Raw genomic sequence first — 27,499 nt, forward strand, 5'->3', positions numbered from 1 at the left:
ATATTATTTTCTTCTCAAGATTTTCACCCAGCATGAAAGAGGTTTTCAAGTTTCAGTTAAAAACTACAGTTCCTACTAATTCTGAGTGGACAAAGTCAAAAGACAAATAAAAAATTACATTATTTAATACTAAGGCATACCCTCGGTTGAGCGCTTGAGAAACATTCATAGCTTAATCTCAATTATTTCTCTCTTTTTTTGCAACTGAAAGAAAAATAAGAACAAGATGAGGAGTAGAATTTTTAAAAAAAAATGAATAAAATAAAGAAGCTAGGAATTGGGTAAGAATTGGCTAACTTCCTTCAGAGACACAGAATCTATGTAGTTAGGATTAGGATTCTCTGTGACCAGGCACGCAATGCCTATATACGCCTGTTTCTGATATCTGAATGGGCTTTCTAACTTAGTCAGAGCTTTATTTAGATCAATAAAGCTGGAAATAGATATTTTAAATTAAGATTTTTAGATAAGATTATTGTGTTACTTCAAAGCATTCACATTGTGGGATGTATCAATATGGATGAGAAAAAAATGAGTAAATCGTCAACCACCAACTTTTTTGGGTAGTGTGGCTATATTCCACCCAGCACCAACTTATGAACTGGACTTAGTTATGCATAAATGTGTGTACCCAATTATATCTTGTTAAGTATTTTTCTAAGTTTTTGATGATCAGCCAGTTGTGGCATGTCAAAAGGCTTGAGAATACTAAATAGAAAGATTGTTTAACTAGAATTGTAATATGTCCATGTTTCAAAGACTCCTTAGACTGCTCCTTACTCTTGGTGCATTTGGTAGCTCTTCACATACAGAGTTTATTACCAAGTGTGTGTGTGTGTGTGTGTGTGTGTGTGTGTGTGTGTGTGTGTGTGTGTGTGTGCGTGCTCGCGTGCACGTGTGTGTGTCAAAGTTTAGTGAGAGGGAGGAAAGGTGATTTTCCAAATTTCACTTGAATTCCATACTTCTACAGTCAACAGAGAAAAACTACAATTTCCAGAGCTGGGGGTTAAACTCTGCCCTCAAAGCAGAGAAGCTACCAACTGGAAAGCTTGCTTGAACATAGCTGGACCAGAAGGTGGAGGGAAATCTTCCCATAAAAGCCAGAACCTCTACAGGGCTGTGATTCCACTAAGCACGTTCTTATTTAATGACTATTTAAGCTAAAGAGTGCCAGGGTCCAAAAATCCTCTTTCTGAATTGAACTCAGAGTCAAAGTCTATGTGCTCTCTGTTTGCGCTCTCAAACTAGAGGAGAGGATGTCTTCCTCAACGATAACAGAAACAGTGTTCACTGTCACGCAGCATTGCACTTCCAGGCTTCTCCCTGTGGAGAACTGCGTGGGTCTAGGACACAGAGATGAGAGAAGCAAAGATAGTGTGAAGGTTTCATCTAAAGATCTTAAAATTGGAGTCAATTCCTTTCCTCAGAGACAGAGAGAGAAAACTCAGAATACACAGTCATCTGAAAAATACTGTCAGCCTGAACATCTACTAATGGCCACTTCCATGAATTAACATTATAGTGCTTGGACCAGTAATGTCCTGTGACACCTTCTGAATGACCATCTAAGACCCAAGTGCTATCTCCGTAAAATATGTCACAGATGACTAAAGATAATGGAGAAAAGGGTAGAAAAAACATGGCCTATTTACTAGTGAGTAGTAGTTGGGGGGTGTAGGCCAATTGAAGGAGGTGAGTAAGAAATGCAGTCACTAGTGTGTAAGCAGCACACAGTGAAATGACAGGAAATGACAGTCTTTGTGTAGAAGAGCCATCTCACAACTGAGTCTCAGCTGGCATAGATAGGAGGAAAGAAACTCATGACGTCATATTAATAGCTGTAGTTAGAGTTCAGTACTGGAATGAATTGGACCAAATCTTAAGGGAACAAAGGAAACAGGCTTCGGAGTCAGGCAAAGTTAAAATACCCAGATTTACTCTGTAGCTTGCACTTAGAGAAACAAAAACAGTCTTAGAAGATGTTTTTGGAGAGGGGGGTAGTGCAAAAGAACACTTAATTTCCACTTATGGATACATTATTCAGGGAAAACAAAGTTCAATCTCAAGCGAAAGGAAGGAAGGAAGGAAGGAAGGAAGGAAGGAAGGAAGGAAGGAAGGAAGGGAGGGAGGGAGGGAGGGAGGGAGGGAAGAAGGAAGGAAGAAAAAAGAAAAAGGGGAGAGAAAGAAGGAGAGAGAGAGATATTCAAGCATGTCTAAAAATATCTTTACAAAAATATATTTGCTGGTGACTTTTAGGTGCAAATAAGCATTATAAAATTGCACATTATAAAAGAGATTAAAAGGGGAGTTTAAAACATCTTCCCTTTTGCACCAACTCTAAGAAACTTGCCCAGCTGTTCGAGGAATTCCAAGGTGAAAAAAAAAAAGAGAATGTTGTGAGTGAGCATGGAAACCAGCCAGTCGAATGCCTTGTTAAACGGAGGGACGGTTGAGCCGTGGCTACTTTATGAGAGCAGGCTGATATTTAAAGCCTCTGTGGTCTTCATGGATATTAAATAAAATATTCTGCAAAAGCATGTCTGCAGCAACAGTGACCTAGAACTGGAAGGATCGTGTGCAGAGACCATGGTGAGGATGCACTGCATCCACTGTCTCAGAACGGCACCATGGGCATTTCTGGTATTCGGTGGGGGTTAGAGATGCTTAACCATGAGCTTCAAAACCTCTTCCTTCTGGTCCTCAGGAGCATCGCTGGTGTGGCTCGCTTCTGCCCATCCTGGCTCTGGGCTGCTCAGATCTGCTGTGCTTTGGAGCAGGATGTGTTTTTCTATAGTGTCTTCTGGCATTGTGCTCTTTTTCTGTACACTTTGGTCCTCCACCCAACCACAACACCTGATACCCAAAGATTTGCAGGCAATGGATATTTTTACTGGAAAATGACAAACGTGTAAAATTGTTATTCCCTCGCTTTCCCTCTGTCCCTTCCTTCCTCCTCCCCTCCATCCCTCCATCTCTCCATCCCTCCTTTTCTCTCTCCTTTTTTTTCTTCAGGAACAAAGGTAGCAGGTTGTTTAGAGTAAGCTAAAAGCATAATGATTTCTTTGCCTGTGTGTCTATGTTAAATGTTCCTCATCACTTGGAAGAGCTAATGCACCTTCCAGTGAGCCTGAGGCTCCTCCAATGGACTCCTGTTGGAGAAGTTGGGCTGGTCATTAAAATTAATTACTTAGATTGTGAGGTGAAGCAATGGTTTCCAATTCCCAATAGGGATCATAGACTGTCATCTACTTAGGAGACATCTTGGCACAGAATTTGCGATGGTGAACTGGGGACTGAAGTGCAATGATCCTTCCTGTGTTGTACCCTTATTCTAGAAGAAGGCTTTAGAGATAAACATGAGAGGCAGGAGTGAAATGATGACTGTCGATCTTTAGATTTATATCTGAATAAAGCAGAGAAAAAAAACTAAGCTTACAATGGTACTGTCCCATATATCCTCTCTTCTCTTGTTGATCAAGGTTCAACCCGTGGGCATGTTTGCCTCTAAGACATAGAAGTTTTCAGTCATTTTTCCTCTTCACCAAGAATCTTGGCTTTGTCCTAATGGAAAGAACTAGGAATTTGGAACTTGGATTAGAAGAAAGGTTACAGTCCCAATCACAGCCCTTAGAAGCATACAGCAAGAAAAACAATACCTTTAACGTTCTTTTTATTCATTTTTAAACTATGTTAAATAAATTATTCCTTGTTGGCTCGCTAATTGCAAAACCCTATCTTCTACCTCCTTTCTAACATTTTAAATGAGCGTCTGTTAGATTCTACGGCCTACAGGAAATAGTGGATTAACAAATTCTCAAGCTTAGATCAAATCTAGCCTGCTTCCTGTTTCTTTTTTTTTTTTTACTGAAACCCATACCTGTTATTTATATATTTCCTGGAAATGTATTCTATCTACAATGTCAAGAATTAAATAGTCACAAGTTAAACAACATTCATGTACGTAATACCTAATTTGTTACAGATGAAAAAGTGTTTGGCCACTGAATTCAAGGTTCAAGGCATGAACCACCCAGAAAAAAGTTAGTTTAAAGACCCCGAAGAGAACCTTCATGGTGCACAAGACAGGCTAGCTTTAAGTTTATCCATATGGTAGGCAACATGTAAAAGCTAAAGATTGTCAAGTTTCTTGTATAAAATTATATAGTATTGGTACATAACTTATTGTACCCTTCTATAGATGAGTTTAAATAATCTCTGGATTATTCATAACAACTAATGTGATAATATGAAGGTAATTGTTATATACTACCATTAAGAAATAATGACAAGAACAATATTCTGTACATGTTCAGTACAGATCTAAAAACATTAAACACTTTTAACTAGAAGTCATTTGATTCCTCCAATACTTGTGAGCACTAATGGCAAACTACACTATGTAAGCAGACCATGGAGAGCTACAGTGTGAAGAAAAATGTCCCCCAGAATAAATAAAGTATGGATCATAAATACAAATGAAAGAAATATAAACTCAGAATGCTATAGAAAATACAAGTTGTCAAGAAAGTCCTAGTATTGTAAAGGAGTTTGAGTTTCGGGACAATTGTGGAAGGGCCCACAGGTAGGAAGGCTAAACAGAAGTGGAATGGTACCGAAGTCTAAGGGGAGTTAAGCATCTAAGACAGGGTACAGTGAAGAGAATGAAGGTCAGTCAGAAACGCCACTGAGAGAGCACAGCGCATAACGCTCGTTCTCCAAGAGAATGACGAGCTAGCAAAAACGGCTCCAGGAGGGTTCCCAGACTTTGAGCTAGCTGTGAAGCACTGCCTGTAGCTCATATGCAGGAAACGGTCCAACGCATGAGCACGGGATGTAGTAGAGTAGAACCAAATGCATCTTTGTATAAGTCTGGAAACCATCCACTTTGATGCAGGCAATGGTATAGGCCACAAATAATCCTGAGCACTGAGTTGAGAACAGCACCCTAGGAACCTCTAGCGCTGGACGTCATAGGATGCAGGGCCATGAAAGCCCTTGGAGAATGTTAAGCGTATTCACAGAAAGAAAATGTGGCAGAAGCAGAGCGAATTATATTTTGTGTTTAAGCCTACCAGTTTCTCAAAGGAGGCCCAGGAAATGCTCAACATACAAGTGTGCACAAAAGTTTAAAATGGATAGATACCAAAACGAGAAGTTCTCATGAGAGTGGATTTCGAGCCATAAGCAACCACTGTTCTTAGCTTCACCTAGCAGTTACAAAAATGTCCAATGAATCAACAGAGCACTGATCCAAGAGGAGGAGACTATTCTGTAGCTTAGGCTCTTCAAGAGCCTATTGGTGAGAATAAAAATCGAAAACTAAAGTAGATTTGGCCCCCGTCTGCTGCTAATGGGTTGGTCACAGGAGGAAGGCCACTGAGTTCTTGATAGCACTATTAGCAGAGACTAGTATGGTGGTATTCCACGTACGGCAGATACTCAACAACTTCGTGGAATCAAAGAAATTGCTGGACTTAATTGAAGATGACAGTCACCTATATGTCAGTAAGTGGACCTAGATGAGATCAGCTTCTTGGGCCTGGAATATTTGAAACCTGGCATAGTTCAGACTAAGGCTAAGGAATGGCCCGCTTTAAAGTAAGTTTTTCTTGTCAGGTGTCTTACTATCCTGTCATGATGAAGAGGGTCGCTCTTCTAACCACGGAGAAGCAACAGCAACACTTCAGCTACATATTCAAAGCGAGGGCGTAACATGAGCAGGGCTAACAGGCTGCAGCAGCATTAGGACACTGTGGCCCCTCAGAGACTGGAGCAGTTCTAACACTGCTTCATAAGGTCTTAATTACTTTATTATTATTATTATTATTATTATTATTATTATTATTATTATTACCTGGAATTACTAATAGGCCTTAGAAAATGAGAATGAGAACTTATTTTTACATCTTTAACTCTTCACTGGAATGAGAGCATTTGTAGTTGAAGATAGATTTTTTTTATATAATATATTCTGATTAATATTCTGATTATGGTTTCTCCTTCCTCTAGTCCTCCCAGTTCCTCCCTGCCTTCTCTCCCTTCCAAATCCCTGTCCTTTCTGCTCTGTTAGAAAATAAATAGGTATCTAGAGAATAATAATTAAATAAAATAATATAAATCAAAACCAGATAAATTTGAATATAAAAAAATTCAGGAAAAACAGCCAAAGAAAAAGCACAAGAAACATATGTAGATGTAGAGACGCAAGCCTCTGCACACACAGGAATCCCAAACCCAAAGTCCTAATATATACGCAAAAGACCTATCACATAGGAGAAAACCCTCCCTGACCTTGTAAGACAAAGAATCCAAAGATGCTGTTGAGTTTATTTTGTGTCTAGGGCTGGGCCTGGGGCCTATCCTTGAGTGGTTTATTTCCCCAGTAAGACTCACTTGAAGAAAACTAAATCTTTATTTGTATTTATCAATTGGCAGGGATGGGGACTTGTGTCCACGTCTCCTTTCAGCTCTTGGGCCCCATCTGTTACAGACCCAGGCAGGCCCCATGCAGGCTCAGTCTCTGCAAGTCCATGTGTGCCAGTCCTAGTGTGTCTAGAAGACCTTGTCTCCTTGGTATCTTCCTCCGGCTCCACTATTCTTTCTACCTCCTCTTCCACAAAGTTCCCTAAGCCCTGAGTGGAGGAGGGACTTGCCGGAGACATCCTTCTTAGAGCTCAGTGTCTCTCACTCTTGAGAGAACTTTTTATCAGTCTCAGCTCCTGTCAGACCAATCGACTTCTCTGACCAACATTTGTTTCCATTCCAAACTACTTCATGCTGTCTTCAAATATTAAGGATCAGGTGAAGACGAAAGAGAGGCAAAGAGGGATAGAAGGAGAGAGAAGAGGGATTTAGAAGAGGTAAAGCGAATAAAAGCAAAGGCATGAATGAGTGACGACATCTGATTGAAAAGTTCAGTTCCTCTTCTGTGGATGAGGAGATGGGACAGCAAACGTCAAAGTGGAGGAGGGAAAAAGAATCACCCAAACCTCACGTCACCTGATTTTCAGGCCACCACAGCATGCTGTGCTCTCCTGCCAACACCAACACTCAACTGTGTTTCCCAGGAAGAAGGCAACATATAAGAGTGTGCCGGAGAAACAGCCTGAAGAGGCGATGCCCTTCAGTCAGTTCCCCTAATGAACACTACCCATCATCCCAGTCACTCAAATACCCCGCCCCCCATGCATCCTAAGTAATGAGAAGCCCTGGACAGGAGCCTTGCTTGTCAGGACAGTGATAATCTTCCTACTTATCTTCCCTCCTTTCTCTTAATATGCTGTTTCTATCTAAATATCAGGGAAACGCTGCCTCCTTCAACGGTGTCTTTGAAAACAAGTGTCAAAACCCACTGATGCTTCTGCGGTTTCTCACACTTACAAACAGCACTTTTTGGAAGGGGCAGTGACAGGGCTGCTGCTTGCTGCCACCTTTCTCCTCTCTAAATGGGAAGCACTGAACCCAGATGCCCAACCACGGAAGACAGTCTTCCAGAAGTGGCATCTGGCTTCCTGGCAAGCCCTTCCAGAGAGCTGTTTGGGGAGTGTTGCCTCGTCTCTGGAACTGTCACGTGTATCTGACACCATGCCCTCCCTGGCTGGCAAGTCCAGACAGCTGCCAATTTCTTTCGGTTCACCTTTAATTCTGAGAAACTACTTCACTCATTTTCGTCCTTACTGAATTTGTTTTTCTCCCTTTTGCCCATACGAATCCCAGGGCAACTCGGGTACCTCACTGCCTCAAGCACGACCATGTCTTCTTCAGGCTTCTGTCTTTTTAATTTGAATGAAATCCTCAGCCATTTAATCCCACATTAAAGTGGGTTGCTTTTCATGTATTCTGAGGTTACTTCTTATCAGGGAAACTCACTGTAAACTGTGGGGTTGTTGCCTGAAAAGAAAAGAAAAACATTCCATCCAAGTAATTTATTATGGTCTGTACACAAGACATGAAAGTATTCTTGACATTTGTGTATTATTTCATTAAATCATATTGGCTCCCACACATTCTTGGTCCATGTTACAGCAAGAACAAAAGGATATCCCAGGACTAGAAGATGAAAGGCAACAGGACGATTCACAGGGACAGGGAGGGCTTTACAAACAGCCCCCACTTTGAGAAACTAAACATTTTTAAAGTATCTTCCTTTTCTGATAATATATACCTGTTAATATCTATTTTTTTAATTGTGAAGCATCTGTGGGGCTTGTGGGTAATTGTGAGGAACACCAAGTCCAATGGTAGCCCACGCAACGGGAAGCACTGACAAGGTGCTGACAAGTCCAGCAGCAGTACCCAGAATGCAGAGGGGAAAGCAGAAGTTAGAACTGCAGGGTGACATCCAGGAATAGTTAAGGTGGGGGTAACTGCAAATTTCTGTGTTGCTGGTTCCCCCTCCTCCTCTTCCTCCTCCTCCTCCTCTTCCTCCCCCTCCTCCTTCTTCTCCTTCTCCCCCTCCTCTTCCTTCCCCTCCTCCTCCTCCTTCTCCTCTTTCTCATCTTCTTTTCATGCAAGAAAAAAGTACAGATTCTGTATGAGATTTCAGATCTCAGGGCTGTAAAGTCTAGGCTGGAGAGTGACTAGAGTGTAGCACTAGACAGGAGGAAATCTCAGCCATAAATAAGAGCTGGCCTATATCCAGTAGCAGGCTGGACCCATGCTCAACTTTAAAGCACTTTACAACTAAGACCTCATGAGCTTAACCTGAATGAGAGCCTCTGGGGACAAAGGCTTGGGTCAAGCTGCTGGGAAAACAGTTTTGGAATCCTCTGCCTGGCAGTAAACTCCAATTTTAGATTGGAATTTGGGGGTTAGAGGACATAACTCACGAGCATGCAAGAGGTTCTATTCCTAGCTCCTCAAAAGAGTAAAATGAATTTTTAAGACTGTTTTCTCTTCAGCTCGATGATATTTGGGGGGCCTATAATATTCACCCAGATCCTTTTGCTAACACGCAAAGGAAATTCAAAGGCATGGTTCACAAGATCTGCACGGAGACACTCAGATCTCCCTTCTAGTAACTTCATCTCCTCTCCTAAGCCTACACTCTTTGTAACTGAGTCGCTCTGCCAAGATGCCTTTCTTTCACGCTCTCCCCCTCCTGAATCACCATTAGCCTCCAATTCTTTCCCTTGTCCTTCAGTATAGAAACACTCTTTCCGGTCAAAGAACTATTGCTCCCGTTACTCATCTGCCTATGTAGTCAGGAAACAAACAAGTATTCAGTATCAAGCGTTATTTGCTAAACATGTATCAGTGCTGAGCTGGAAATAGTTTTACCAGGAAAGCAGTAAGTGTTTAGGATGTAAGGACCTTTGTTCACCTGTGGTACTAATGCCCCTGCCCACGTCTAGAAATGTTCACATTCTCAGGTACTATATTCTGACTCCCCTCTTCTGACTGCAATTTGCACCCTAGTTGAACTTTAGCAGGCATTCAGTCGGTCTGTCATTCCCAAGGAGTAAACCCCGGCTCTTTTCGTTTTATCTCCATTGTCACTAACACAGGTCAAACACAGAGGTACGGCAGGACCTCTGTGGAGAGAGCAAAGCATGCTGGGACCCCGGCACTAACCAAACACCCTTTCGTACACTACTCTTCATGAATTGCTAGTCGCACAGCCTTGCCGTGTCTTCCCTTTATCGGTGTTGTTCACTCATTTGTTTATTTCATTCATTGATTTTCCTTTGTTTCCCACAGTGTTGAGATATAAAATAAATAAAGAAGCTGCCCTAAAGGACATTTTAAAATGTGTGCTCTGTTCTTGGGCGTCAAATTACAATCAATTTGTTCATATAGTGAAAAGGCATGAAAAGGAAATACCTTACCTAAATGTGAATTGCTTTCATTTGGACACACACACACACACACACACACACACACACACACACACACACACAAACTCCATGTCACAGAAACCATTTTTCTCTCCCAGGCATCCTTTCTCTAAGGAGAGCACGGGCCTGCCCTGTTGGCTTCCAGTTTATGCACCATCGTCCACTTCCTTCTCTAATCAGAGGTGCCTTTCCCTAAGGCTAAGCCTCCAGCCACCAAAGGGGGGATCCCACTCTCTATCCCTCCTGGTTAGGACCAAGCAGTCCCCACAAAGCTAGTGAGGCGTTTTACTGCATGTCTTGCGAAGTTTTGCTAACTGGGAGAAAGAAGAAATAAAGCACATATTCTGATCTCTCTAACCTCATCTTCTGTGGCCATTACATAATGCAAACAGGCGATTCCTAGAGCACCAAGCCCCTAAGGCAATGCGTACTTCCCTAGCAATCTTAGGATCTTGGTCCAAATCTTCAAGGGAATTTATCCTTCAGTTACCATTTTTCCTACGGGCATCAATAAGAAGGCCTGTTTTCTCCATCCTTTAGTGTGTTCCTTTACCTTTGTATCTCTCCCCTATGACAAACTATGAGCAGACAGCTGCCAAAAGAAACTCAAGTAGTAGTCATTGTCACATCTAGTAATTTCTGATCCCAATGCACTTTAACCCAGGAAGCACTAGTACAGAAGGAAAGAAGCATGCACTTGTAGAGGGCACTGGAGAGGGCTGAATGGGGAAGGAGATGACCGGGGGTGGGGGCTGGGGGTGCTGTTCACTACGAAGCCACTTGAAAAACAAAGCTAATTAGCAGTCTGCAGCCACACGGCGCATCAGTTTAATACAAGAAGTGAACAATGCTTTACCTAATTGAAACTACAGAGCTGACTTAGGTAGGCTGTATGCAATTACACAGATTGGAAGTCAGCCAGGACACCGAGGTTAACAATCTCTCCTTTCACAAAGGGCACCACAGGAACCTTAATGACCACAAGTGGTGAGGGCCGCCATCCTGCATCCTGTCCAAAGAGCTCACCTCTCAGCCCAGGATCTATCAGATGGACTTAATGGTGATGACTAATTGGCTAGAAGAGTGCCCTCTATTGGCTCAGCTGCAGTGCCCTCTAACTGACTCACAAGTCTCAGCAAACAGGCTTTGAAGGACTAGCAGGGAGAGCAGAAAGATTGGATTGAGATGGTTGGGGATAGAGAATGTGTCAAAGATGTTAGTTGGACACCAGAAGGCTCCTGTGACCATAACTTCTGCCATGAGCATTTTAAAAGTAAGTTGTTATAAGGCAAACCACCTGCAGGATTTGATTTGAAAGCTATGGAGTCTGATTTAGCAAGGCTAACATGGGCTCTGAGATTCTACATAAGCAGCTTTCTAGGGGAAAGGGCTGCTAGACTGGGGACCAAACTTTCAGAAACCAAGTTCTGCAGGAAAGGAAAGAAATTCTCTGTAGACAACGGAGAGATTGGCAAGGAGAATGTGATCTTTAAAATACAGTATGACACCCAGAGTTATACAATTTGTGTCGTTTGTCCTAGGAACCTAGTGAAGCAAAAACTTGGAAAATCCAAATTGAAGATGTGATCTAAATGTCACTCCACAGTGGTTTGACAGTGAGGAAAGGGAAGGATGAATTTGGCCCTTGAATCTGTCTCACAAGTGAGACACCTACCTGACCAGAACAGTGTCCATGTTCCTCAGGCACTGGTTATACCAGCAAGGGGAGTCAGCAATAGTCCTGCTATGATACCTGAGGACCAGCATCATTAGGCTTTCAAGATGAGGCAAAGGAAGACAGGACACAGGATTACAGAGCCTTAAAGCTTGATTAATCCATGGTCAGTTAAGGAAGGGGAAAGATTCCAGAGTTGCTAAGTACCAGTAAGTGAGTAGGCCAGTTTTTAAGCTTATTGAAGGCAAACCCAGCCTAAGAGACTGTTATGACAAAGAATAGATGAGCTATTAAGGATCCTAATTGTTGATGGGATTGACAATTATGTTCTTTAGTTATTTCCTAAGTGGTTTTTGGAGTAATATCTGCCTATTTTGTGATTCTTTTTAATGATTACTGATATCTGAGAAGAAACATAAATACATGAAAGGAACAATACGGTTCTCTCCATTTAGACACACTGAAAACTGCTGTAAACTAGGAAAGGTAAATTTTAAATACGCATATATCCTCACATATGCTTTAGTCCTTTAGCTACAGAATGCTGTAACTTGTCAGCTATATATATACAATAAAGTATGTTGTAGATAAATCATTTAGAATATCAGCTACCTAAAGCTAGTGTGATGGGGACCTATATCAGAAGAATGTAATATTCTCAATGAATCTGTGTTATGGAGTATCTATTTTGTGGTTCATCATCAGGTAAAGAGTGCAGAGAAAATAAAGAAGTGTAACATTGGAAGTCAAGGGATACACTTTGGCATAGCTACCAATCTAATGGGGTAAGGGTTTAGGAAAAGCGACAAGATAATTACGGCTATGTAGAACTTGCAGTTGATGACTCAACTAGCAAAAGCCCAGCTGTGGCCAAAAGCTTCGTGCTATGGAAGAGGGTACAGAAGGAGCAATTCCAATGCACAAAGTGACTAGGGATGAGAATGGGGCTCAGGAAAGTGGGACTCTGATGCCTCAGGCCATGAAGAAGCAACACGGATTATTGAGCGGTTAAAGAAGATACGTTCTGGAGCTAGAGAAATGGCTCAGTGGTTAAGAGCATCTGCTGCTCTTGCAAAGGCCCAGGTTCAATTCCCAGAACCTGCATAGCAGTTCACCACCATCTGAAACTCCAAATCCAGGGGAATCTGACATCTCTGACTTCTCTGGGAAGCAGGGGTGTACGTGTCACACATACATGCATACATACAAGAAGGGTTTTGTATGTATACATAAAATAAATAAATCTTATAAAATTAAATAAATAATATAAGTCCAGTTTACTATTTAATTATGTCAAATAATCCAGTGCTACTGTAAAATGAATGTTGGAACAGGAGATCTGAAAGAGTCTGGAGCAAAACTCGAAACACACCAGTTATCCAGGATAGCCTTTGTTTCTGGTATTGGCTATGAAAATAAGAAGAAAATAGGGGATCTCCTAGAGAGCCTCTAAAGTATATCTCTTCTCTGATCTTTCTTAAATGGTCCATGGAGAACTGAAGGGTCTGAGACAGTACCAAGGCGCCCAACCTGGAGACTATAGACTGGTGAAGCCAATGATAAAACTGAAGCCTCTAGAAATTATTATTGAACACAAACCATTCTCCATGTGCAGTTCTAGAAATTTCCCATCTGCTGAGGAGGTCACCCCACCACTGTAGAGGCTGTAATAATCCTAATCCAGATAGCCCCGGAGTCAAATTTATATGATAAGGAAAGAAATATCATGGCACACTGTGAAACCAGCAGAATGCAGTGAGGGGATGGAGAACAGAGAGATGAAGAGTGCTGTCAGGGCTCTGTGTGCTGGCAAAAAAGAAGCTTAAACAGCAACCCAGCAACAAACCCTTTCATCGACAATGGTGCTCTGCCTGCAAGATACACTAAGGCAATGGTGGCACCAACTTTGTAGGAGTAACCAACCAGTTTTCTACAGGGAACTGGGGATTGACTACCCTGCTATGGGATTTTGACATGGTTGAAAATCCAAGCAGAATCCAGCCCAACACTCAACACTGAATCCAGGGCCTTGAACAGAGAAAGGACTGGACTGACGTCAGGAACACCTGAGTTTTCATCCAGGGTTTCTCTTACCCTGTCACATTGAACAATATATCTCCTTGTAGTATTGATTTTCCTTTTATATTAAAAGACATTACAATATCTATAACTAAAAGGACATCTATGAAAATTAGAAGTAAATGTGAATACCAGTCCACAAACAAAAACAACAACAACAAAAAACCCCAAAAAAACAAAAAAAAAAAAAACTCTGAGGCATGAACAACTTGAGCTAGCCTTTGCATACGTACTTGCTCCAGGATCCTCTCGCAAGCATAGACAGATCTACTCTGCCTGGTACTAGACAACTTGGCTCCTTGAGAGGGAGAATCTTTTCCTCACAGTTGTAGTATCCTTTGTAACTGTCAGAGGATAGGGCCATCAAGCAAGTTGATAAAACATTTTAGCCAAGTAGGTAAAGGAAAGTTTGACATAAGAGAAAGAAGCAAACTGAGCGATATATGCTTCAGAGTGAAGGTTTCAAAGTGCAAAGTTGAGTGAATGCCTTCCTCAAGAAACTTCAGAATCTGCCAAGAAGGAAGGAGTTCAATGCAACCTGGGATCAAGCACAGCAAGATCCACCAAGTAGTAAAGGGGCAAATTAAAAAGTAAGCAGCAAAATCAAAATTAGCAGCGTTACCCAGACTTGAGGAATATCCAATAGCGTTATTCAATAAATAACTCTAGCCCAAAGGGATCCAAACAAATTTCAATTAGTGGCCATTTCACCAGGCAGAAACTTCTAATAGTCACCCGTTTATCTAATAACCACACTCTCGCCACAGAGATAACTCCAGTTCTTAATGAGAACTTGAAGATGCAAAAGTTCCTTGTGAATTATCAAAGGATGTTAATTCTGTATCCTTGTAATTTTAGTATTAATTGTGCTATTTGATTATTGCTAACCCGCATATGATGATAAGTGTTTTTATCTAGAACATTTGCTTAATCAGAGCTTTCTATGCTCCATCTAAGTGAATGGGAAAGAGTGAATATGATACATTGAGCCATTTTCTTAGGCTTTTCCTTACAAACAAACGTAAAAGCCACTCTTGCAACATACCTAGCCAAGAATATAAAGTATACCTCCTCTCCAACACCCACTTTGTGTCTTTTTAATTGACATTTTGGAATTCACCTGAAAACATCAACAATTTGCCAAGACAAAGCTTGGCCTTGGAGAAGACACCATATTCACCAGCAATCTGGAGAAAACAACATATTTCACTTACTTAATTGGATTTTAACTGTTATTTTCCTCATTGTTGCAATTCAGGCATCATAACTTGGTTCTAGCAAAAGTAGACCTCAAGCAATGAAGGGTTAAAGGCAAAACATTCTCTCTGGATGCCCCAGGCTCTTGCCAACTCCTCTCAACCCCTCCTTCCCTATAGTACCACGAAATGAATAATGTTTTAGACCTGGGTTTGCAATGCTAATATCTGAACAGTAAAAGGTACCTTAAGACCTTCATCAAGATTTTTTAGGGCTTCATTTAATGTCGCTGTCAAGGTTCTGTGAGGAATAATTAATAGGAACCAAACAAGGTCTATGTGGCCATCGATTCCCAGGGAATTTATGCAGGTAACTCATTAATGCCACAGGGAGCTCGGCATGTAAATCCCAAAGCCTTGATAGGGAAATGGGACCCAGTGATTCCCCCCCCCCCCATAAAAAACACAAACAATGACAAGTACAGAAGCAAATAACCTGAATATCTATACAAACAACTCCACAGCCTGTGAAAGTTTCCCATTTACACCCTGTCACCCCTTCTTTCCCATGTATAAAAGATGGAACAATTATTTCAGCAAACCTACCCATATAAATCAAGGCCGTTTTGCTGTGGGAAGACTGGGCGTTTTGAGGCATTTAATATTTCAGCATCCCCAGATTATCACCGGGATCCATTTCGCTCTGTGGTCAAGTTCATGATTAGCCCTGTGACAGGATATTGGCCATTTTCTATGAAGATCTGAAAACGCTAGTAAACAAACACCAGTTGGAAAAGTAAGAACAAGTCTGCGGACTGGAAAGCACCCTACTCGTAATGGGAACAAAAAGCTGGCAATCAAATCTAAAGAAAAAAGCTAAATCACAGCAGAATGACCTACTTTAAGGCATTTGCCAAAGAAGCGGTGTTTTCAGACAGCTCCTCAGAAGCCGCGTCTCTCTGTCTTGCCATCTGCAGATTTATTACTTTGCCTGAAAAAAACAACCAAGGGTGTGGGGGGAGGCCTCTATTTGAATGATACAGGAAAGATTCCAGTATTGTGGGCACCACACCCACACCTACTGATGTGGTCCAAGGTTTTGCTTTAGAGGCACCTAATTAAGAAACCCTGACTCATTTACATGGAGACGTTTGATCTAAATTACACTCCAAACCGCACCAAATTGGGAGCATCTGGGAATGTGAAATGTTTGTTCCCTGTGACGGCTAGAACAGGGCCAGCTCTGGACGGCACATGTTCAAGTGACGAAAAATATTTCACATGTAACGTACTTCTGAGACCCACTTTTCCACTAATAATTCATAGCCAGCCTAACCAGTATCTGTACTTCCACAATTATTTCAGGCTGTGAAAAATTATGTCACTATTTTTCTTCCTACAGCTAGCAAGAGGTAGAAGACCACCCACTTAGCTTGTTGTCATTGATAAAAGGACCTTAAATGCAGCCAATAGCAAAAAGGCGAAGCCGCATAGGGTAGAGGCTGGTCATTATAAATATCCAAGTTGCCTCCAAAAATGCACAGTGACGATCTCAAAGGGTGAATTCCAAGTATTAGCCCTCTCCTCACTGAACTCCTCCAGCCATCGCACTTGGCTTGCTGGGGTCTCAGCCAAGCTCTGATTCCCAATTCAATGGAGGCTTCACTGTGCGGGTGAGACTGGTTCCGGGACAGAGGTCTACCACTGGATGACATCTGGATGTAGGTCAGCTCATTCCCACCAGGTAAAAACGTCTAAGAAACTCAAAAGAAAACATTTCTCCCTTGAACACTCTGAACAGTACTCGGCACATAATTCACATAAAAGAGTGTTGTATTTCAAGTACAATAAATAGAGTTTTATAGGTACAGTCAACCTAGTACTTCGGCACCTGATGGCCATTTTACCTTATTAGGCTATATATCACCAAGGTTTCAGCAGGAGTCCAAGGAACAAGAGAAAACTTTAAAAAATAATACTGGGGTCTTTTGTCTAAGGATGCTATTAATGCATTTATCTGATGTACCGTGTTTTGCAGTAGCCGGAATGCGATTTGAATATATTAATATTTTCATCAGCAGAGCCCAGGGAGCCTAGTTAATAACTTATGCATGGATACATAGATAAACTTCAGACAGACGTAAGATTTTCAGCTCTCATGTTGGTAATACTTGGGGAGATCGAATGAAAGGGACTGTTCTCCCTGAGTCTTTGTTGTGGGCATGCATTGTGACAGTATGGAGCCAGACCTCTTCTGGTTGTCTACGCAGCCTGGATTCAATAAACTATTATGTATGCATATTATGACAATGTGGTCAAGAAAACCAGATTTTTTTTATTCTACCTTCAACTGCCTCTGTAGTCTGAACCTGGTGCTTATTTTTCTTGTCTCCATTCAATATGTTAACATCTTCATAATTTGATACAGGTTATATCCACTTTATAATTACGGTTATGAGCTTAGTCAAGAAAGCACTCAGATCACACAGAATGAAAAGTATTTATTGTGTTCTACAGTGTGCTCTTGGGTTCAGTGTTGAGTTCAAGGTCCGAAAAGACTATACCCCATAGGCCTGCCATGACAGACTACACAGGCAGTAGAGTTTACAGCAGACTTTCTTCTGTGGCCACTCTTCATGGCTTACAGACAACATTTTTATAGCTTCCTGGTGATTTCACTGTCTTTCTTTTGTGCCTGTGTGTCCCTATTGTCTATGTGTATGCTCAGGTAAAGGGATAGTCAGATAGAGCCAGACGTAGCAGCCTCATTTTAATTTTTCACTGCCCTAACCCACTTACAGCTGCAGTCTGAGACACTGGGAGTTAGGGTTTTATCACATACACAGAAAGGACCCTGTGTGTACACAGGGGATGTGCTTCTCCATGTTCCTGGTGCACTCTGTGACACATGTGTGCTTATTTGAGACTTGAACTAAACTCCTGTTTCTAAATCTGCAATGTTTATCCTGTATGATTATCAGTTTGACTCCATCAGTAAGAAACAGTGATGTCGCCCAAGGTTTAGGAGAATAAGCATCAGTATAACCCTTCTCACACCTGCCAGACTGGAAGTTCTCCACATACAGTAAACATTACCACAGGCCTGCCTGAGCCCCACCCGCCTTCAGGGAGCAGGTCTCCTGGCCTAAGTGCCTCCTTCTCCATTACTGTACCTCCATTAGGAGCACGTAATGTAAGAGCTATTCCTTTCATAATAAGGCACTGCACTTATACCCCACCTTTCAACTCAGAGTTTCCAAACGCTTTAAAAATCATTAATTTTTTTTTCATTATTTATTTGTGGGATCCCAGCACTAGGAAGTGTAGTCAAAGCCACAGAACTATGATCTTAGTTACACAGACATTAATCTACACCCAAGTTTCCCCCTTGATGTGCCAGTAAAAACCTGAAGTGGATACGTGCCCGTGCGTGTGAGTGGAGAAAGGGGAGGAATAGATTCTTACACCCGAGAGGCCCTGCTGTTTACATGCCTAAGAAAAACTCTAGAAAAGGGTCATTTGTTAGGGTTGCTCTGCTAAACTACAGCCTACCCAAGAAGGCAGCAGAAAAACAAGCAGAGGTTGTTAGAGTTCAGACACTAGAGTTCAGAAAATGGAAACGAACCACCCTAACCAAGGTCATTCATTCCCAAGAATGCTTTTAGGAAGATTATTAAGCAATACAGGAAACAGAAATCAACCACACCCTGCTTGATGTTCCTTGGTCATTATCTCCTGGGTCAACTCTGCTTGACTTTGAATTGAACCGTCTTCCATCAAGTGGCTAGGGCTTAGAGAAACTTTCACTGGCTGGCCACACTTGCCTTCACACTGTTGCTGACCTACCCTACTCTATCTCCCAAGCTTTTCATCAGTGGATATTGCACCTACTTTCCTTGAAATAACTCACTTTTCATAACTTCTATGGCTTAAGGGCACATTGCGTATCCCTTTAGTGCTTGAGTAAGGTCCAACACCTGAGGCACAGTAGATTATCAATCCACATTGATGAGCTGTATGAATAACAAATTTTCAGAGGACTCCACAAGTCGATCTTGAAGTAAAGGTGAGATGTCTTGTTCCCCCAATGAAGTTAAATCTAAGACAGGTCACAGCTATTTCAGATGCTAATGAAAAACCGGATGAAATAATGAATTAGAGATGGCTTTAAACCAAAGTGGCCACACCATCTTGGCTAGCCAGGGAAGATTTCCTGGAAAAAGTTTATGTTTAGGAACTTTTGTGACAGTGAGAAAAAGGAAAAATGAACATGTATTTCAAATGTGGGTGTAACCAGAAACATGCAGTTGACACTTGAACTCAAGAAGAGCAGGGAGGCAAATAAGTGGGGAAAACAGCTCAGAGATAATGTAAGGTATCCAAAGAAGGTAAAGGAAACCAGGCTTAGAGAGTTTTCCTTAAGATGAGAAAACCACATTGTTGGCAACATGTATTCTGTACCCAAAGTTTAGAACAGCATTAACATACTACAGCCAAGGTAAGGAGCCTGTTTTGTCTTCCCCGGTTTCAGTTCAAGCCACGCCTTCTGTAGTTCTTTGCTGTCCCCAGAGCTCTGGATTTAAAAGGACTCAGGATCTGTCAATAGCTGCGTGTCTTTCTCAGTGTGCATGGGAAGAATTATGGAAGAAAATCCACTGTGCTCAGAAACAGATATGTGATTGCTAGTTCCTTGACCTCAGCATTTCAAGCTGGCCATCCCGAGTCTCCAAGAAGATAAAGTGGCAAAGCAAATCAAGGAGTGTCTTCTGAAAATGAGAAATCAAGTTGCTAGAGAGCCATTGGTGTCATCGTGAAACCCGACACGAAACAGAAGTGTGGTAGAAATGAACTTCAAAATGCAGATGTGACTTCCTGTCCTAACCTAAAGAGAAAAGTTCCAGTTGCCTGACTTAACTTAATGCTAATCTATTATATTTTGCATTTACATTTTACACATTAGTACACCCAAGTATGCTCTCTATTTTTAAAAATGTAACTGTTGAGTTTAAAATCAGGAATTAGCGGCAAGGCGTCACAGGCGCATATGGAAAGATTTTTGTCTGAGGAGCTTGGGAAGAGCTTGGTTTTGGTTTTGGTTCTGAGGAATTTTGGTCCAATCAACACCTAGGCCAGGGGAAGAGGGAGGAAGAGAACGCCTCTTTTAAAAACCAATGCCACGTGCTAAGATTCTTGCAGACATCTGGAAGTGGAGAGACATCCAAAATAGGCAAGCAGAGGTGAAGTCACCATGGGAGCAACAACTGAACTCTATTCTCATTTTGGGTCAGAAATGGGGTCTAGGTTTTCCCCAGTAGAACGGGAGCTGTCTAATCTTCTGATTTCAAAGATGAGCAAATTTAGGACTTCCCCATGTCATCTAACAATGGCGCAGGTCCTCTGAGGTCACTACAGCTATGGGAAGTAAATGGAATTAGACAAGTAGGAAACCATTTAAATTCTACCTGACTGATCACTCTAGCTCATTAAGTACAGTTAAAGTTTTTTTTTTTTTATGTCTTCAGGTCCCAGTAAAAGTAATTTCTTCCTTAGATCCCCTTCCTACAAAATAGATTTGATGGTCATAGCTCTACTTGGCACTCTGTAAATTCTATATATAAATCTTTATAGCATCCATTTGGATCCTCAACTCCTCCCTTCACTCTTATTCTCTTTCATGCTTTAAATGTGTTGGAATACTTGTATATCGAATATATTTTATATAATTCCTTCTTTTACTTACTAATGTAGAAGCATAAAGCAAGTTAATAACTCAATTTAAACATCAATGTGGAACTAAAGTTTATTCAGACATGCTTCCTGAAAGAGTTTACTGATAGTAGATGTGTACTGTGTACTATGCATATGTATATTAAATAGCTCACAGCTTAACATATAACTCTCATCAATCAAAGGACTACACTTGTTATGTTGGGGGTTAGGGAAGATTTGAAATCTACAATACAGGTGGTCACTGTTAAAATCTGGGGAATGCTTAGGCCAGCTCATGAAGACGTGAGCTTTTAATGGAATGAAAGAAAGGGGGAAACTGCTCAGAAAACAATGCAAATATCTTAGTTTGGAAATGACTTCATCTCAAAGAGCAGTGGAGTTGCAATGACTGATAGTGAAAGACAATATTTTCTTGGTAACTTAATTATCAAGACAATGAGGACAAGCTCTCCCTGACCTTGTTGGTTTTGTTGGTTTTGTTGTTGCTGTTGTTGCTGTTGCTGCTGCTGCTGCTGCTGTTGCTTTTCCTTCCTGATTCTGAGCTCCTCAAGTGGCATATCTATATGTTACTTTCACTGGGTTCAACCATGTTTCCCAATGAAAGGAAGGGCTGAGAGCCACTGATTACTCAAGGCATACCACAAGGATACCAGCCATAATAGAGAAAGCTTTTATTTTCTGATTTTTTTTCTTTTCTTTTATTGGATATTTTCTTTATATTTCAAATGTTATCCCCTTTCCCAGTTTCTCCTCTGGAAACCCCTCCTCCTATCTCGCCCCCTCTTACCTCTATGAGCTTGTTCCCCTACCCACCCACTCCCTCCTGCCTTCCTGCCCTGGCTTTTACCCAGCAGTCCTCTGGTTGTAAAGAAGAAATGGGGTTGAGGAAATTGTTCACTCATGAGACTTAACTCAGCAAACGAGCTAAGGGCAGAGAGTGAGTTAGGAACAGGGAATGGGCACTTTTTATGGAACAGTCACTGATTGTCGCAGCTCCGTAGTGAGCGCCCTTGTCTGAGACAAGGACCCCTGAAGAGTCAGAGCGAAGCACTTTCTAGGAATGCAGACAGGTTCTGCATCTGCTTTGCTAACTGCAGGCACATGTGGAACCACATAAAGCAGATCCCTGAAGGAGCTACATGTGTCTACATGTATCTGTAGATATCTAAGCCTATTTTGGAGAGTGAAGGCCCTTCAGCGTAGTGTAGGCCTCGTGGATGGAGGGCTCGGTACTCAGGAACCGAGACTCCAGCTCCTAGTTACGTCAGTGAGCAGAGCTTTCCACTGCTGACCTTCAAATCTAAGCTTACAAAAAAAGAAATCGAAACTGCCAAAATTCCTTTTCTGTAAGAGACAGTTTTGACAAAACTATTCTCTTAGTCACATTTGCCAGGCAAGCTACCATGAGTTTTCAGTCAGAAACAGTCCGTTAATTCTCTCTGGTATTAGAGGAAGTCATTTCCACATCTTCATTTGCTCAGCTGAGGAGCAGGAGCTTCCCCTGTGGTAGAAGTGTGGTCACACCTAGGAAGACTAGGTGTGGGGCTGTGCCTTGGGGAAGCCTGCGGAGCACGGAGAACATTTAAGATTTAACCTGTAGATGTCTTTTATGTATTGAAGACCAAACTACTATTATATCTATGGTCTACTTTTCAGAGAGGAGAATATCTTAACATATTTACATTTACCTATTTGATTTTTTTTTAACCAGAAAGTCTATAAAACTTTGTTGTAGGACATTTCCATAGGGGTTTACTTTTACAAAAATCTTAAATCTAGCCATGCAAAGCCAGGAAATGTCAACTATTCTCCATTCTAAATCCATGTGCCTTTTTGTCAGCCAACCCTTGTGCTCACTAACATTTGAGCTTGAATCACTCTGAAGTATCCCTCCTCATCCAAGATGTGAGGGTAGCGCCTACCTCAGTTTAGATGTGTCTGAGCAATAAATTTCCCTCAGATAATCACAGTCCTCTCCTCATCAGCGATAGCCAGGGGCAGCAGCAAAGGGTGAGGGAGATCCATCATGAAATGTCCTGTGTCAACGTGTTCCTCCAATCTACTTACTGACCTTCAGTTTGCAGCCACACTGCTGGCCCTCATGACTTGAGGCCTGAGGGGAAAATGGCTCTGAGTACTGATCCCTATGTCCTGTTGTTCTGTGGTCTCAATTAAGTACTAATTAATTACCACGGGCATCTTTGGCATTGCTTGTCAAATTGCATTTAGGAGTATCTTTTCACCATTACAAATATCAGTGGCCCAAATCCTCAGCTAAAATTCCCATGTGTTAATACAGCCTCTTTTCAAAATTATGTTTAAAATTTCAACAAATGTGTCTATAACCACTGCAGGAATCCTTCGAATGCAACAAACAGAAATTGGTATTGTCAATTTTGATGAATAGTTCTTCATTAATAAGCATCCTGTTATTCCATTTCCACCTGCAGTTGCCGATGCTGCCTGGAATCAATTAACTCATATAATCTGATTTACTTTACAAAGAGATTTTGGGATGTGCTGTGTTGATGAGAAAGGTCCTATTTGAGTCATTCTTGATTGCAAGTTCGATTGTACCTGAATGGATTTCTCTTCCTGTGTGGATGTGTGTATACAAGAGTATGTGTTTTGCAAGAGATATTCCTCAAAGAAGTCTTGATTTTTAAAATTCATTTAAGAAGCATCATGGGGGTGGGGGGAGGGGGCATTCCTCCTGAATATTCTATCTGAAAACTCCTAAGGAATACAAATTCTGAAATGTTAAATGTTACGTATCCTCTCTTTTAATCAAGTCCTTTTATTTAGCAAATTGGTAAATCCCTTTTTAATGTAAAGAACAATGTAAAGCTATGAAGTACTGAAGTCAAAGTATCAGCCAGTACCGAAATACAGAGGCTGCTATGCACAGCCTTTTTCAGATAACGATTTTCATTGCTTCTCAGCCTTTTGGCTAAGATCAAGTGTAGTATCAAGTGTGGATACAATTTTCTTTTTTTCCTCTACATATTTACAGGCTACCGTTCTAGATCAATATTCATAAATTGCATTATGGACCCTATGAAATCATATCTAGACTTTACATATGTGAGATTGGGTCCAAATGACAAAGAGCCCAAACCAACCTGGTTAGGAGAAAGAGAAAAATCTACTGAGCTGTATAAATGAAAGTTTCAATGATTAGATAGAACTCTGAGTGTTAAAGCCAGTGCCAAAGGGTATTGACAAGACTTCTTTTTCCATCGCTCAACTCTGTTCACCACTGGGTCAACTTGGTTTGGAAGTAGAAGTCTTTTATTTTCCTGGCAGCAACATGGCACTGCCAGGATTGTATCCTGTCACTTCACATCCTTGGGGGCATGCAAGCTGCTCTTTTACTGTCAGAAGAGAAACTCTCAGGAATCACTTTCCTTGGCCTGGCTGGTGTCCCTTGTTTGTTTCTTGTTCGTTCCTGGTCCATTCTCTACAGCAAAAGAATGCCTCTCATTAGCTGGATTTGGAGCACAGGCCGGTCCTGGGTTAACTTCACTCAAACACAAAGACTGGGAGTGGGAAAGAAATGATTTCTCCCAAACAGGATCTCATTAAAGGGAAGAAGGATAATGACTGGACGTCAAGGGAGAAAAAAAAAATCTACCAGCCTACTGTTGTAAAATAGTGCTATGATCACCCCCAACAATTCATCTATCTTTGATGGAAATAATAGCCCAATCAGTAGTAGTAAGTAGAGGCTAATTGCCATTAAGGAGCACTGGTATCTATAGTTAGGGAAAGTTGCCTCAATCTTCTGTATTTCAGCAAGCTGGCGCTGTTTTATCAAAAGAGTAAGAAGTAATATCCATCGAACTGTGTGTTCCTTCACCCACATGACAGGAAAGCACACCGCAGGTAAAGCAGACACTGAACTCTCAACCTAGGGTGGACAGTCCATAAACATGACCGGATAGAGTCAGCGTAGTTCGGTAATAGGGGATAAGGCTTCAGAATGAAGTAGTGTAGGTCCCAATGTCAGAAGTTTGGCTTCTTAGCTGTGAGGATGCACCAAGCTCTCATTCCTTCTACCCTTTGCGTTTTTACATGAAAATAGGTGTATTGTGAGGATTAAATGGATAAGATAGCCACAGTGTGCTCAGTGTAGTACTGAACGCACAATGTCATTTTTTAAAAAATGATAATTATTATCATGTATATCAAATGAAATATTACAAGCAAGTCACTTTACAATGTGAATGATAACTAGATGCTACTGACAAGAAATAGAACAAAGGCCATGCGGATAGGAAAATGGAAAAGATCAATATCAACTGTGATGGATTTGGGGGGGGAGGGGCGGAAATCTTTGCAAGTTCAGCCATACCTAACACCATCCTCGGAGAAAACACTTGGAAACTTTAGATAGAATTTACCTTCTCTCCAAAGAAAGTGTTTCTGAAGCAGCCCTCTTCCTTTTTACTCTCGTATCCCATCAGCGTACATAATAGATAATTAAATTACATAATTACAATAATAAGTACAAATGGCATAAACTTGTTTGGGACTCTCTCCTGGGACCTCCCTCTAGTGGGAACAGATGTGCACAGTTGAGAGTCATTAGCTAGCTGGGAACATCAAATGTGTTGTGGGCATTGGTCAGCTATTTTATGGAGAGCTGGGTATGAGCAATCAGCCAAAAGGGCCTCTACCACCTGTCAGGAGCCTTTCTGCACTCTCTTCTACCTGACTTTCCCTGGTTCTTTTTTTTTTTTTTCCAGAGCTGGGGACCGAACCCAGGGCCTAGTTCTTAATATTCAGCCACGAATGTCACATCTTTACTTAGATTTCTTAAACAACTACCTCTAACTGGTATGCTCAAAACTCCATAACCAGAATTGTAACCTTGTTACTGTAAAGTCGTCCCTGCACACTGGGAAGAAAACAACATGAAAAGAAAATTGTAGAACGTGCAGGATGCATTCTTGGTGACGTTCTAAAGCCATTATTAGTCTTAAGTATTAGGCTGTATGTGCGTCCCTAAGAAGAACATAAGAGGAACTTGTTTGGCAGTTCTAAATTATACTATGGATCAGGCAGTATCTAAAAGGACATTGGAGAGTTGTTTGATGACAGGCAGTCTTCTGACTGGACAACTGTGTGGAAGGGGCAGTTGTCTCCATACTTTTGGGTGCTCTCATGACTTTTCTCTTTTCTGCAATACATATGTTACTACACTACTGTTTTCAGAATCAGAGTCCTGAAACATAAGCAGCAGTGGCAACATGTATCGTCTTACCTGGAGGTTTAGGGAAAGCCACACAGAGTTCTGTGTTGTTTTGGGCATTTCGGTACTCATTAACAGCCAAAATCTAAAGTTCTTACAGGTGAGCAGGTGCTGTCATCTAGGAAGGTTTTGGGTATCACTTACCTTGCTTTGGAAAGTCAAATTTTCACGATCACAACACTTTAAGTATTACTTGGATGAGGAGAAAATGAATTCTGAGTAGGCTCAGTGTGGGCTTTGGTTTTATCCCTTTTCATTCATGATCTAAATTGCTAACCCAATGCAAATCACATGTTCTGCTTTGTGAAGACCATAGATTCAATTTTATTCAGATTTTCTATTGATATGTTTTTGTTTACAATTTGACAATTTCTAATAAGGTATTTTTATATATTGTATTTTCATCGTATTTACCCTATGCTCTTTTATCTACCCTACATTCCCACCAAAGAAACCCCTCCTATCCAACAAAATCCACCCCCCCCCCACTCTTCCCTCAACAAAATTCTTAATCTGAAGATTAAGTGCCAATAAAGAGGCTAGTTAGTCCCTGGAAGCTTTAGGGGATCTGATTGGTTGATATTGTTGTTCTTCCTGTGAAGTTGCAAACCCCTTCAGCTCCTACAGTCCTTCCCCTGACTTCCTCATTGGGTTCCCTGCAGTCAGTCCAATGTTTGGCTGTGTACATCCACATCGGTATTGGCTCAGCTCTGGCAGAGCCTCAAGGGGACCAGCTATACCAGGCTTCTGTCAATAAGCACTTCTTGGCATCAGTAATATTGTCTACATTTGTAATCTACAGATGGGATGGATCCCTAGGTTGGGCAGTCTCTGGAGGGCCTTTCCTTCAGTTTCTGCTCTACTCTGTCCGTGCATTTCCTTTTGGCAGAAGGAATTCTGGATTAATATTTTTGAGGTGGGCAGATGGCCCTGTCACTCAACTGGGGACGGTGTCTATCCACTGGATATGGTCTCTATAGGTTCTATCTCCCCTTTTATGGTTACTTTGGCTAAAGTCCTTCCTGTTGGGTCCTAGGAACCTCTCAGATTCCTGGCATCTGGGACTTTCTAGTGCCTATGCCCCAATCCCCCTCCCCCACTGCTACACACGTACTTTCAAATTCCCAACTCTCTGTACTTCTCCCTCATCTCCTCCCATAGCTGAACTGAACCCCTTTCCCCCCCTCCTCTCTCCCTCTCAGATTCCTCTCTCCCTCTACTTCCCAAAGATGATTCTCTTCCCCTACTGAGTAGTACTGTAGCACCACACTTTGTGTGATCTTATTTCTTCTTGAGTTTCATATGGTCTGTGAGTTGTATCATGGGTATTCCAAGCTTCTTTTGGGCCATTATCTACTTATCAGTGAGTGCATACCATGTGTGTTTTTTTGTGTTTGGGTTACCTCACTCAGGATGACATTTTCTAATTCCATCCATTTGCCTATGAATTTCATGAAATCATTGTTTTTAATAGCTGAGCAGTACTCCATTGTGTAAATGTATCACATTTTCTGTATCCATTCCTCTGTTGAGGAACATCTGGGTTCCTTCCAACTTCTGGCTATTATAAGTAAGGAGGTTATGGACATAGTAGAGCATGTGTCCTTGTTATATGTTGGAGCATCTTTTGGGTATATGCCCAGAGGTAGTATAGTTGTGTCCTCAGATAGAACTATTTCCAATTTTCTGAGGAACCACCAAACTGATTTTCAGAGTGGTTGTGCCAGCC

The 27,499-nt window shown here is 41.5% G+C and overlaps 1 protein-coding gene, 1 long non-coding RNA gene and 1 pseudogene across 9 annotated transcripts in view; 2 read left to right on the plus strand and 1 right to left on the minus strand.

Annotated features, from left to right (window-relative positions):
- The window catches only part of Arhgap15 (Rho GTPase activating protein 15), a 604,300-nt gene that overhangs the window by 548,098 nt on the left and 28,703 nt on the right, over nucleotides 1–27,499 (plus strand). For 2 of the 8 annotated variants that reach the window (XM_087650786.1, XM_087650794.1), the window contains one exon: nucleotides 3,480–3,734. The exons of the other annotated variants lie outside the window; for them this stretch is intronic. In XM_087650786.1, coding sequence (XP_087506912.1) covers nucleotides 3,480–3,684 — 205 coding nt within the window. In that variant the 3' untranslated portion in view covers nucleotides 3,685–3,734. Of the gene's footprint in view, nucleotides 1–3,479; nucleotides 3,735–27,499 lie in introns of those variants that run through there. 8 annotated transcript variants of the gene reach the window in all.
- On the minus strand, nucleotides 1,911–16,007 carry LOC147995449 (uncharacterized). Its single transcript, XR_015684309.1, has 4 exons — nucleotides 15,687–16,007; nucleotides 15,393–15,556; nucleotides 3,437–3,574; nucleotides 1,911–2,890 (listed from the first exon to the last, which is right to left on the minus strand). It is a non-coding gene; the product is annotated as an uncharacterized LOC147995449 (long non-coding RNA).
- Nucleotides 23,447–23,585, plus strand: LOC120102110 (U2 spliceosomal RNA; annotated as a pseudogene).

The sequence above is a fragment of the Rattus norvegicus genome, chromosome 3, assembly GCF_021556685.1.
Source record: "Rattus norvegicus strain SHRSP/BbbUtx chromosome 3, alternate assembly SHRSP_T2T, whole genome shotgun sequence".
Lineage (NCBI taxonomy): Eukaryota > Metazoa > Chordata > Mammalia > Rodentia > Muridae > Rattus > Rattus norvegicus.